The sequence below is a fragment of the Mastigoproctus giganteus genome, chromosome 8, assembly GCF_048544385.1.
Source record: "Mastigoproctus giganteus isolate SK-2022 chromosome 8, ASM4854438v1, whole genome shotgun sequence".
NCBI classification, from domain to species: Eukaryota; Metazoa; Arthropoda; class Arachnida; order Uropygi; family Thelyphonidae; genus Mastigoproctus; species Mastigoproctus giganteus.
The window spans coordinates 200,543,690-200,556,162 of record NC_143582.1 but is presented as its reverse complement, the minus strand read 5'-3'; the positions used below and the strand labels follow the sequence as shown (position 1 = coordinate 200,556,162).

The 12,473-nt window shown below is 37.1% G+C and overlaps 1 protein-coding gene across 1 annotated transcript in view; it reads right to left on the bottom strand.

Annotated features, from left to right (window-relative positions):
• The window catches only part of sip1 (septin interacting protein 1), a 125,846-nt gene that overhangs the window by 60,564 nt on the left and 52,809 nt on the right, over positions 1–12,473 (bottom strand). The window contains exon 8 of the mRNA XM_090380029.1: positions 7,472–7,757. Coding sequence (XP_090236155.1) covers positions 7,472–7,757 — 286 coding nt within the window. The remainder of the gene's footprint in view (positions 1–7,471; positions 7,758–12,473) is intronic.

Sequence of the window (12,473 nt, the reverse complement as noted above, 5' to 3'; positions counted from 1 at the left end):
GCATTCCATCTGCATTTCTAATGGAAATGTAATCTTTCTTTCCAGGGCATGCATATCTGACTAAATTCATCATCTTCAAAAAATTCCATCACCTTTTGCTTTACTTGCTCAGAAAGCTTTTTTCCAGGTATGATCATGATTCCTTCTTCTGTTTTAAGTTTTCTAGTTTTCTTGACCATTATTTCTGAGACACTAAACTCTTCCATTGTTTTCTTTATGGACCAACTAACTGGAGGTAGTGTTAATATTTGAAGTATTTCTGAATGGCTTGATGCCATCAACTTTTCTTTCAATTCTTTCAGCAGCTGATTGTAATCTAAGCAATTTCCACACTGATGACTTGCACTTGGCTCCGTGATGTCATTTGGATCCAAGCCACCAATAGATGCAATTTTACTGGCAATTACATCTTGACTTGCCTTCATTTTTGCCATAGCCTTGTGAGTCTCTCTCAGCCATTTGCTGAAATTTCAGAGGAGAAATACCAAAAGCCATCAAAGGTCAAGCTTTCAGTCACATGCATTTTATCATCACATTCTGATCCAGATGAAGTTAATGTTCCTGTTGCTGCTTTTTGGTTGTTAGACTCTTTGAGGCATGATGGGCACAGATTCTGGCCTGGTTTTATGTCTACCTTTGTTAGGTCTTTCAGGTAGTCTGCCACTGACAATTCAATTGGTTGTAAATTTTTTTTCACCATATGATTTTTCTTCTGGAAAGGACTGCAACATGAATGCTGCAAAAATTCAAATTTTGTCAAAAGCAAAGCTTCATGATGTAGACAAATTGTGTCTTCTTCACCCAGTTTTAATCGACAACGTCAACCTATCAGCTGTTGTTCTTCAAATTCTTTAAATAATTTTAACCCAGTTTTGTGTGTATAGGTTAGCACACGACATTTAGAATTATCCATATGACTGATGATGCATGAGTCCAGCTTATCTCCAGCAAAATCTTCTGATTCCATGGCTTTCATGCTGATTAATAAGTGGACGTTTCTGCAAGCAATGAAAACTTAATTAACTTTATTATAGTCAAACAATAACAAACAAACATTAATAACAGCATGGTTCAAATATCAGCTATTTATACATTTTTTGTATGATTCTAGAATATTTCAGAGTTCTAGAATGTTCATCAGTTTTTTTTGGAATTCAAGAATATTCTATAATTCTTGAGTATTCTTCTGGAATATTCCAGAATATACTCTATTTCTAGATTATTCTAAACATTAGGCAGATTAAGGAAGTGTTCTGCAACAAAAGATATCTCCGACAGTTTTTAAATTCTGTACAGTGAGTTCAACTGACGATGTTACCAACAGTAAATTCTAAGTAGGAAGCATTCAAGGAATTAATCGTGGATGCTACTACACGTTTCATACCTATTAAGAAATATTGTTCAAGGTTTAGGCCTAAATGGTTATCTGATGAACTAATGAGACTCGTAAGAGAGAAGAAAAATGCATGGGATGCATATAAATTTTCAAGCGACTCAGAAGCCTATTGCAGATATAAGCTAATCTGTAATCAGGTCACAAAGGAGGTTAGGCAGGCGAAGGCAGATTACGAGAAATCCTTGGCAAAAGATGCTAAGAAAAACAGCAACGATTTCTTTACTTATATAAACACTAAAAGGAAGGGGATGAATCTGATTGGTCCACTTGACATCGATGGTTCGACTGTTGATGATCCTGCTCAGATAGCAAAAAAACTGAATGAGTATTTTGCATCTACATTCACATATGAGGAATTATTAAGGTTTGAAAATGGCAGAAGGTTATCAAATTGTAGCAAGATACTTAATGATTTTGTAATAACTGAAAGTAAAGTGGAGGAGAAATTTTTGAAGTTAAACATAAGAAAAGCATCTGGGGTGGATGGGATCTACCCAGTTATATTAAAGGAGGTGGCAAAGCAACTAAGCAAACCCTTAGCCATAATTATGAGAGCATCCTTGGACTCGTGGGAGGTTCCCACGGACTGGAGATGTGCAAATGTATCCCCAATTCACAAAGGGGGATCGAAGGGTGACACGAGTAATTACAGACCAGTTAGTTTAACTTCTGTTCCGGGTAAAATAATGGAGTCACTGGTTAAAGATGCATTGCAGGATCATCTAGACAAGACTGCAGCAATAATTCAGACACAGCATGGGTTTGTTAAGGGAAAGTCTTGTCTGACAAATTTGATAGGATATTATTAGCATTAGTAGAGGCATTTGATGCCAGAAAGCAAGCTTATGCAGCATCAGCCCAAAAAAAAAAAAAAAAAAACCCACTTCCACTTCACCCATCTATTCGTTCAAAATACCTGTCCAGCTGAGCCTTAAACTTATTTAGGCTATCAACCTCCACCACAAGGGATGGAAGTCTGTTCCACCAACCAACCACCCGCTGGCTAAAGGCAAATTTCCGCACGTCTATCCTACATCTGTCTTTACTCAATTTGAATTTATGCCCTCTCAGGTGATTTTCCTGAGCTAGAGGAAGAATCCCATCAGCATTGAGCATGCTTAAACCATTCAAGGCTATATACACCTCTATCAGATCACCTCGCTGGTGCCTAGTCTCCAGACACTGTAATTTGCAAAACATAAGCCTTTCTTCGTAAGAGCACCCCTTTGTTCCATTCACTAATCTTGTTGCCCTTCTCTGTACTCGTTCCAGCAGCTCTACATCCTTCTTGAAATGAGGCCTCCAGACCTGTATACAGTACTCTAGGTGTGGCCTGACCATCGCCTTATACAATGGAACAATCACCTCCTTATCCCTGCTGGAAAAATTTCTGTATATCATTGACAATACTCCATGAGCTACTCTTGCAGCCCGTCTGCACTGCTCAGAGAACTTCATATCTGCCTGCACAATCACCCCCAAGTCCCTTTCATTCTCTACCACTGTCAGTGTAGTACCACAGAGTTGATACGTTGCTCTGGGGTTGCTGTTTCCCATGTGTAGTACTTTACATTTATCAATGTTAAACTTCATTTGCCACCTCTCAGCCCATCTGCTCAACCTTTCCAGATCCTGTTGCAGCAGCATAGTGTCAGTAGTGTCCTTGACAACCCTGCCAACCTTTGTATCGTCTGCATACTTGGACATTAAGCCCGATATACCATCATCAATATCATTTATAAATACAGAAAACAATAATGGACCCAACACTGAGCCCTGAGGGACTCCACTAATAACATCAGTCCACGATGAGCAGTGTCCATTGATTACCACTCTCTGTCTTCTCCCCCTCAACCACCCCTTTATCCATAGCAGCAATTTGCCTCCAATGTCACACTGCTCCAATTTGTGTAGCAGTCTTCCATGTGCAACAGTATCAAAAGCCTTTCTAAGATCCAAGTATATAATATCAAAGTTATTCCCTGCATCCAGTTCTTTTGTGACTGCATCATAGTATCCAATCAAGTTGGTCAGGCAAGACTTCCCCTTAACAAAACCATGCTGTGTCTGAGCTATAACTGAAGTCTTGTCTAAATGATCCTGCAGTACTTCTTTAACCAGTGCCTCCATTAATTTTCCTGGAACAGAAGTTAAGCTCACAGGTCTATAATTACTTGTGTCAGCCTTTGATCCTCCTTTTTGAATTGGGGTCACATTTGCACATTTCCAGTCTATGGGTACCTCCCCTGAGTCCAAGGAAGCTCTCATAATTATGGCTAAGGGTTTGCTTACTTCCTTTGCTGCCTCCTTTAATATAACTGGATAGATCCCATCCACCCCGGTTGCTTTTCTTGTGTTTATCTTCAACAGTTTCTCCTCCACTTTACTCCCAGTTATTTCAAGATTCTGTAGCTTACTGCTAGAGTTGAATACACCTCTGGCATTCCCCTCGCTGAATAACTCCTCATGTGTGAATGTCGATGCAAAATATTCATTTAGCTTGTTAGCTACCTGAGCAGGATCATCAACACTTGACCCATCAATACCAAGTGGACCAATCTGATTCATCCCCTTCCTTCTAGAGTTTACATAAGTAAAGAACTCTTTGCTGTTTTTCTTTGCATCCCTTGCCAAGGATTTCTCGTAATCTGCCTTCGCCTGCCTAACCTCCTTTGTAACTTGGTTGCATATCAACTTGTATCTATCATAGGCTTCTGTGTCATGTGTTAATTTGTATGTATCCCATGCATTTTTCTTCTCTGCCATATGCCTCATTAGTTCATCTGACATCCATTTTGGCCTAAACCTTGAACAATATTTCTTAGTTGGTATGTAAAGCTTAGTAGCTTCCAAGATAAGTTCTTTGAATGCTTCCCATTTTGAATTTGCTGTAGGTAACATCATCAGTTGGTCCCACTGTATAGAATTTAAATACTGTCTCAGTCCATCGTAGTCGCCTTTACGGAAGCAATAACCCTTCCCTTTACCCCTAATGGTAGTTACCTCTTTGAGTAAATCCCACTTCAGCACACTGTGATCACTGCCACCTAGTGGTTCATTTATCTGCAGATTCTTAATGCATGAAGAATCACTGCTGATAATCAAATCAAGAGTATTACTCCCTCTAGTTGCCTCCCGAACATGCTGATGTAGAAAACAATCATCCAATAAATCCACAAAAGTCCTGCTAGTGTGTGAGTAACCAGCCCCCAAATTCCAGTCAATATCTGGAAAATTAAAATCTCCCATTATAAGACACTCTGATTTACTGGCCCACTCTATTTCCCTGTACAGTTCCTTATTATACTCATCAGAGTCATTAGGCCTATAGCACACTCCTACTCTCAATTTTGATCTCCCAATGTTTATGTCACACCAAACTGACTCCACACTACACTGTCCAGCAATGTCGACTGGCTTCACTTCCTTGGTTTTTATGTGTTTCTTAACTAATAGCATAACCCCTCCTCCCTTCCTATCCTGTCTATCCTTTCTGTAGACGTTGTACTCCCCAAATTGCAGTTCTGCATCCCTTATATCTGTGTGACACCACGTCTCTGATATCCCAACAATATCTGCCTTCGATGTTTTGAGCAATACCTTAAATTCATCAAATTTATTTACTAAACTCCTAGCATTGGTGTACACGCAAGTATACCTGCACCTGTTTCTATTCTTAGCTACCCTAACACAACCCATGTGTTTACTTGTACCGCAATGGCTCCCAGCAGTCTCTGAAATACTATGCATCTTGTTTTTCAGGCGTCTGCTCATTCTAATAGAAGCAGTGCAAGAATCTCTTTCACTTCTGCCAGTGGCTACTGTCAATTTATTGGTCTTTGTCTCCCCCCAAGCTAGCAGTTTTCCGACCCACCTAACACTGCCTCGATTATGATGTGGTTACAAAGGAACTGGATGCAAAAAATAATTTTGATATCATATATTTGGATTTCAGGAAAGCTTTTGACACTGTTGCGCATGGAAGACTATTGTACAAATTGGAGCAGAATGGTATTAAGGGTAAGTTGCTACAATGGATAAAAGGATGGTTAACTGGGAGAAGACAGAGGGTGGTAATCAATGGGTGCTGCTCTTCGTGGACTAATGTTATTAGTTGAGTCCCACAGGGTTCGGTGTTGGGTCCACTGTTGTTTTGTATATTTATCAATGATATTGATGAAGGTATATCAGGCTTAATGTCGAAGTTTGCAGATGATACAAAGGTTGGCAGGGTTGTTAATGACAGTAATGGCAGTGTGCTACTGCAACAGGATCTAGATAATTTGGGCAGATGGGTTAAGAAGTGGCAACTGAAGTTTAACCTTGACAAATGCAAAGTACTGCATATGGGTAGAAGTAACACCAGAGAAACGTACCAACTGTGTGGTACTACACTTAAGGTGGTAGAAAATGAAAAAGACCTGGGAGTAATTGTGCAGTCAGATATGAAGTTTTCTGAGCAATGCAGACAGGCTGCCAGGGCAGGTCATGGGGTTTTGTCAATGATATATAGGAATTTTGCTAGCAGGGAGAAGGAGGTGATTGTCCCTCTGTATAAGGCAATGGTCAGGCCATGCCACGCCGTGAGTACTGTGTACAGGTCTGGAGGCCTCATTTTAGGAAGGATGTAGATTTACTTGAGCGTGTACAGAGAAGGGCAACAAGATTGGTGAGGGGAATGAAGGGATCCTCTTACCAAGAGAGGCTTAAGTTCTGAAAATTGCAGTGGCTGGAGACTAGGCACCTGCGCGGTGATCTGATTGAGGTGTATAAGGCCTTGAATGGGTTGAGCACGCTGAATTCTGATGGGATCCTTCCACTTGTTCAGATTACGAACCTAAGGGGGCATAAATTCAAATTAAGAAAAGACAGATGTAGAATAGATGTGTGGAAATTTGCCTTTAGCCAGCAGGTGGTTAATTGCTGGAACAAACTTCCATCTGTCGTTGTGGAAGTTGATAAGTTGAATAAATTTAAGGAGGAACTGGACAGGCATTTGGAGGGAATGGTGTGAATTTTTTTTTTTTTTTTTTTGGCTGATGCTGCATAAGCTCATACAGTTGCTTTCTTGCATCACATGTCACTACTACTACTACTAATAACAATATGGCACATAAAACTATTTGATGTTTAGGCTTAATTTTAAGGCCTTAAGTGCAAAGGCACAAAACAGATAAACCATGATCCTTGTAGCTGAAACTCTGCACTTTCCATTGGTGGCAAAAACGAGAGAATTGAAGGTGTCCCACATTAACATATTTGCCCCTTATGATAGGTCAAATTTGACTTTCAAAGTTTGAGTCAATCTTTGATGGAAAATATCTCAGCCAGAAAACAAGTATAAGAGCTGATATTTAGTTAGGCTGAATTCATGCAGTTGGTAAGTAGAATGTCCAAAGAAGAAGGCACCAAAGGTTTTTATTTCAAAGTTATGACTTTCAAAAGACTTGCTTAAATTTAAACCTTAAAATTTAAATTTGCTTTCTTAAATTTAGACTTAAATTTTTACCACATTGTAAAAAATTTGGTTTTTGAGCCTGAATACCAAAAGTTTTGCATTCTCTGCCAAAGGTTAACTAGGTATATCAAGTTTCAGAGCACTACCTATCACCGTTGTGCAACAGTAACACTTAAAACTTTGAACATTTTTTTTTGATTTATTCTGCATAACACAAGTGACCTCCACAAAAAAGGTGCTGGTGCCTCAAGCATACTATATTTGGAACTGAAATTTGGCACAGCTTCATTCGAAACCTGTTTAAACATCCACACCAAGTTTCAACAAAACTGAAGATGGCCGAGCAGGAACCCCTAGGCCACTTGACATGGAATGGAATGAAGACAGTTGTCTTCTTAAAGTGAGAGAAATGGAATATTTTAAGATAAGTGATTATACCCATTGCACATGTGGAAAAAAACTTTCTCTATGAGAATATTTTTAATTGTGAATAGTTTGAATCTACATGTATTAATAATCATTCAAGAACCACTTTTTAAGTCTATAAAAACTATAATTAAAATATTTAAATTCTTAATTAAATTTCAAAAGGTAAAAAGTACAGAACAAATTCTTACTTATCAATAATGCTTAATAACTTCTGAAGCACTTCAATTTCTTCCTTTTCTTGTTTCAGCACATCAGCAAGCCTCTCCTCTTCGTGTTTTAAATTAACAACACAGTCCTTTTCATGTTGGAGTTCACGATCATTTCTTATAATTTCATTTTCAGTCATATCCACGAGTAAATTAAGATTATGTAATAATTCTGGGAGAGCAAAATGATGACCACTCCCCTTTTTATTTTCTATTTCACTTTCTTTTTCATCAGGTTTGCTGTGTTGCTGATGAATCTGATGGTAACCTAAATTAATTTAATGAAGATAAAGAAACTTATGTAAAAAAATTTTGTTGCTCCACCTTAATCTAATTTTTTATTAAGATTTAGAAAAGCTTTATTCTAAATGAGCTAATCATAAGAAAAATTATAAATTAAAATGTATATATTTCATCATTGGAATATAATAAAAATGTATTTTAACTCAAATATTCAAATTGGTCTATGACACATTAAAACAGTGGTGAGTATCCCTTTTTGGCAGAGGCCAATTCAGGTGGGAAAAATATTTGTGCGCTGCACTATACATCACATAACTAAATCTGCAGCCACTGTTAATCCACTGCAAGATGGAGGCTTCCTCAGCATTCACGTTGAGGGAATGGACCATAATCTGCCCCGCTGGTCCAGTGCGGGTAGACATATCAGCTGTATTTAGCAATTAGGGGCTTGAACTCTGATCAGCCCAAAAGGTGTGTCTACTGCACTCCTACTCCTGACCACTCTATGGAGATGTACATATATATATAGGTTTCTTTATTTTATTTATTTATCATTAACAACATTACAAAATAACTAATGCCATCAAACTATGTAAGTGCCTGTATTGAGGCAGTCACTATTATTCTAAACAAAATAAGATTTATGAACGTATTGAAATTGCTTACATTTATACTGTTGTTTTGTTGTTATAGGGAACCTATATATACACTGGTGTTCAAAGAAAGTGCATCACCTAGGAATTTCACATTTGTAACCCTTTTCCGCGATGGTATGTTACATTAATGACAAGCATCACAAATAGAAATATAAACAAAAGATATTTATTAATAGTTAAGGCAAAGCTAAGTAATATTTGACAGGTGCTCTCAAAATATTCCAAAATGAGCATTTGCAACCTTTATACAATAGTTTTGGTAAACACAACAATTATGGCTGAAATGTTATCAGAAGCCCTCAATTTGCTTCAGTTTATCATTTTAAATGGAAAACAAAATGAAAAGTTCACCAGGTGCAAACTAATATTTAGTTGAACCACCTTTGGCCCTGATGACAACAGCACACCATCGAGGCATTGACAAGATCAATTTCTGAAGATAATCAACTGATAGTTCGTGGTTCCAAACACGAATTATGGCTTCCTGAAGTTCACCAAGGGTCTTTGGTTTCTTTCTAGCAACTGCAGATTCCACACGATGCCAACAGTTCTCTATAGGATTCAGGTCCGGGCTGTTTCCTGGCCAGCTAAGAGTTGTAATGGACCATTCTTCCAACCATTTTTTCACCTGAAACAAATTACTGTCGAACACATTACTGTCACACTACTGAAACAAACACATTACTGTCGAACCTCTAAAGCAGAAATGAAGCTAAAGTAATTACAGAAGTGCCTACTTACACTTTTCGCCCGATGACAAGGAGCAGAGTCCTCCTGAAAGATGCAGTTACTTGGCAGGTTGAAATGGTCTCTAATGGTTAGCAGCAATTTGCCTTCCAATACAGCCAGGTATCCATTGGCATTTATGGAACCTTTTATAAACTGCAGGTGATACAAAATGCACCCCCACATCATTTGGCTGGTAGGGAATTTCACTATAGACACCATACAGTCTGGATGGTATTCTTCACCACGTCTACGGCAAATCGTTTGTCTCCCATCAGAGCCACGCAGGTTGAATTTCATCTCATCTGAGAAAATAACTGATTTCCACTGCTCAGAGGTCCATTTGACATGCTCCTTACATCAAATTAATCAGGCCTTTTTCATTTTTTGTGTGAGGAGAGGTTTCTTCTTAGGACGATGGGTTACAAGTCTTGAAGAGGCGTCTTCTGACTGTTACTGTATTTGCTACCACTCCTGTAGGTTCTTCCCATTCTCTTTTCAGCTCAGACGAAGAAGTTTTACAGTTTTTAAGGCATAAGCACTTCAAAACTCTGTCCTGTTTTGTTGTAGAGACGCGGTTGCATCCGGTTCCTTTTTTCTTATCAGCAGAACCAGTATTCTTGAGTTTGGAAAGAAATCTACTCACTGCTGACTGATTACAAGACACTCTATATGCAATATGACAGGAAGAACATCCTTCCTCACATAAAGCAACAATAGCACTCTTTCTTCGTAGCATCAACTGCACATAACTCAGCATCCTGACACAAGCAAGGAATGACTTCATCTCTTGCAGAGCGTGCTTATGTAGTTCAAAGTAACAGCTGATGCAATATTATGTCATCACTTATGCGTGTCAATCTTATCTGATGCAATCTGTAAGAAATATTGCCATATACTTACATTATTCGGATGACAATTACAATTTTAAGGTGTGATGCACTTTCTTTAAACACCAGTGTGTGTATGTATGTATGTATGTATGTATGTATGTATGTATATATATATATATATATATATATATATATATATATGAAATAAGTGATAAAAACGTATAAAAATTGGAAAATTAGAAAAAGAGTCTCAGATCAGATTAATGCCATCAAATTATTGATTAAACATTACATCAGTCTGTAAAACTTATATTACAGTATTTATTGAACTGTATTCTATGGGAATCGAATGCCAAATGAAATTTAATAAGACTATAGGTATTCAGAGTAAAAGTATACCTATAGAGCCATAAGGACAGGTATTTAAGTAACCTAAATTGGACTTCATTATTATACTCTATAATTAAACACATGATATATAATAAAATACAATAAAATAATATAATAATAATAAAATGATGATGAAGCAAATTACCGATAAAAAGATACATTCAATGGTACATTGACGAGGGCTAGCACCATTGAATACATCCTATCAATAATCAGCTAGGGCTATCTGTTTCTGTTTGCCAGTTAGTCTAGGTCCAAATACTCTAAAATTAAAACTATGTTAAATTGAGCAGCAAACTAGCAGAATATCAGCTAGCCCATTGTGGGCTGCATCACATATAAATAATAAATAAATAAATCTACAGCCACTGTCAATCCACTGCAAGATGAAGGCTTCCTCAATAGTCATGCATATATATATATATATATATATATATATTGGAATTATGTCTAATGATGATTAGTTTTAAATATTAAATAGCGTAAATGAGGGTATTAGCTCCTATGTTAATGCTATAGTTGTTTGTTGTTGTTTGTTATTTGGTTTTTAGGAGCATTAGCAACCAAGGCCATATTGCTCCGTGAATATGCGGTGGTCATTCCCTGACCTTTCCATATCCTCCGTATTTGGTGGTGGCGGGCTCGAACCCCGGTCTAATCAGGAAGCGTGTGCTATGCAGTTAATGCTACAGTACTGTGACAATTAAACATTAAATGTGCATAGGTTATATATGTACTTAACTAATTTATACATTATTACTTTTTAAATTATGGTACTACTTGGGAGCATCAGTTTTGTAGTGACCCCAACCAACCCCTCTGGTATGGATAGCCTTATATATAAATATATAACACAGATATATATAAAAGCAACAAAATTTGTAGTATTCATAGTGTTAACTTAATTATAAGAAATATAGGCTATGGTCTGTACTGATGTCTAATACTTCCGCAGTATGATGTATTTTTAAATTTTTAATTTATACTGTAGTCCCTGTAGCTGATGAGCAATCCAGGGTACCATCGGTGGCAATAATATTGGAATTATGTCTAATGACAATTGGCTTTAAATATTAAATAGTGTAAATGAGGGTATTAGCTCCTATGTTAATGCTATTGTACAGTGACAATTAGACATTATACGTGAATGGGTTATATATGTATTTAACTAATTTATACATTATTACTTTTAAAATTATGGTACTACTTGTGAGCATCAGGTTTGTAGTGACCCTAACCAACCCGCTAGTTATATATAAATCTAGCCCTGGTATGGATAGCCTTATATCTATATATATATATATATATCTGATAATTAAAATAATAATTAAAATAATAATTAAAATAATGCCGTACTACTGGATGATGTTTTTATTTTAAATATCATATTTATTTTAATTATCAGATATAATTAGGCATCATGTGGAGGATGTGCATTTGCTGCCTCTAATGATAGCTACATAGCCATATTTATTTATTTTTATTACTTTTGCCTAACTTTTACCTCACATAATATAAATTAATGGTAGTAGTGGGTTGATATGCTAAATAAGCAGCGCCTGTGCCGCCATCTATTTCTTTCCTTTCTATTATATAAGCTGGTTAAGCTTGCATTATGTCAGTGGTGTGGCTCTGATCTAGAGTGTTGTCTGTTCTATAGATTATTTTTCGCTGCATAAGGACCACCGCCATGCAAATCCTCTGCATTGGTTGATCTATCGGAGAATGGAGGAGTGGTTTGGTTCTTCGATATTTCCGCCTTTGCGATGATTTGTATGACGATTGAAATGCAGCGATTCCATGACCATTATTGGCCTCGTGGTCCTCTGTCGATATGGGGCATGATGGTCAGTCTATTATTTTGATATTTTAGTTTTTTGGTAGTTTCTTTAACCCTTTTTTTGGTGATATTTCACGTCTTTTGGAAATGGTACCTTTCGAGGGGGTTCCGCTAAATCATGTATTATTGGCATTATTTTAAATTTACATCATGTTTTATTAATTGGGTTTAATGACTTAATTGACTAAATTATACAGGGAATTATCGACTACCTTTTGTCCTACTACCGCTACTTTCCCTTCCCTGTTTGTTTATTTTATATTATTTTACGTTTCGTTTCGCTCTGCATTATTGCC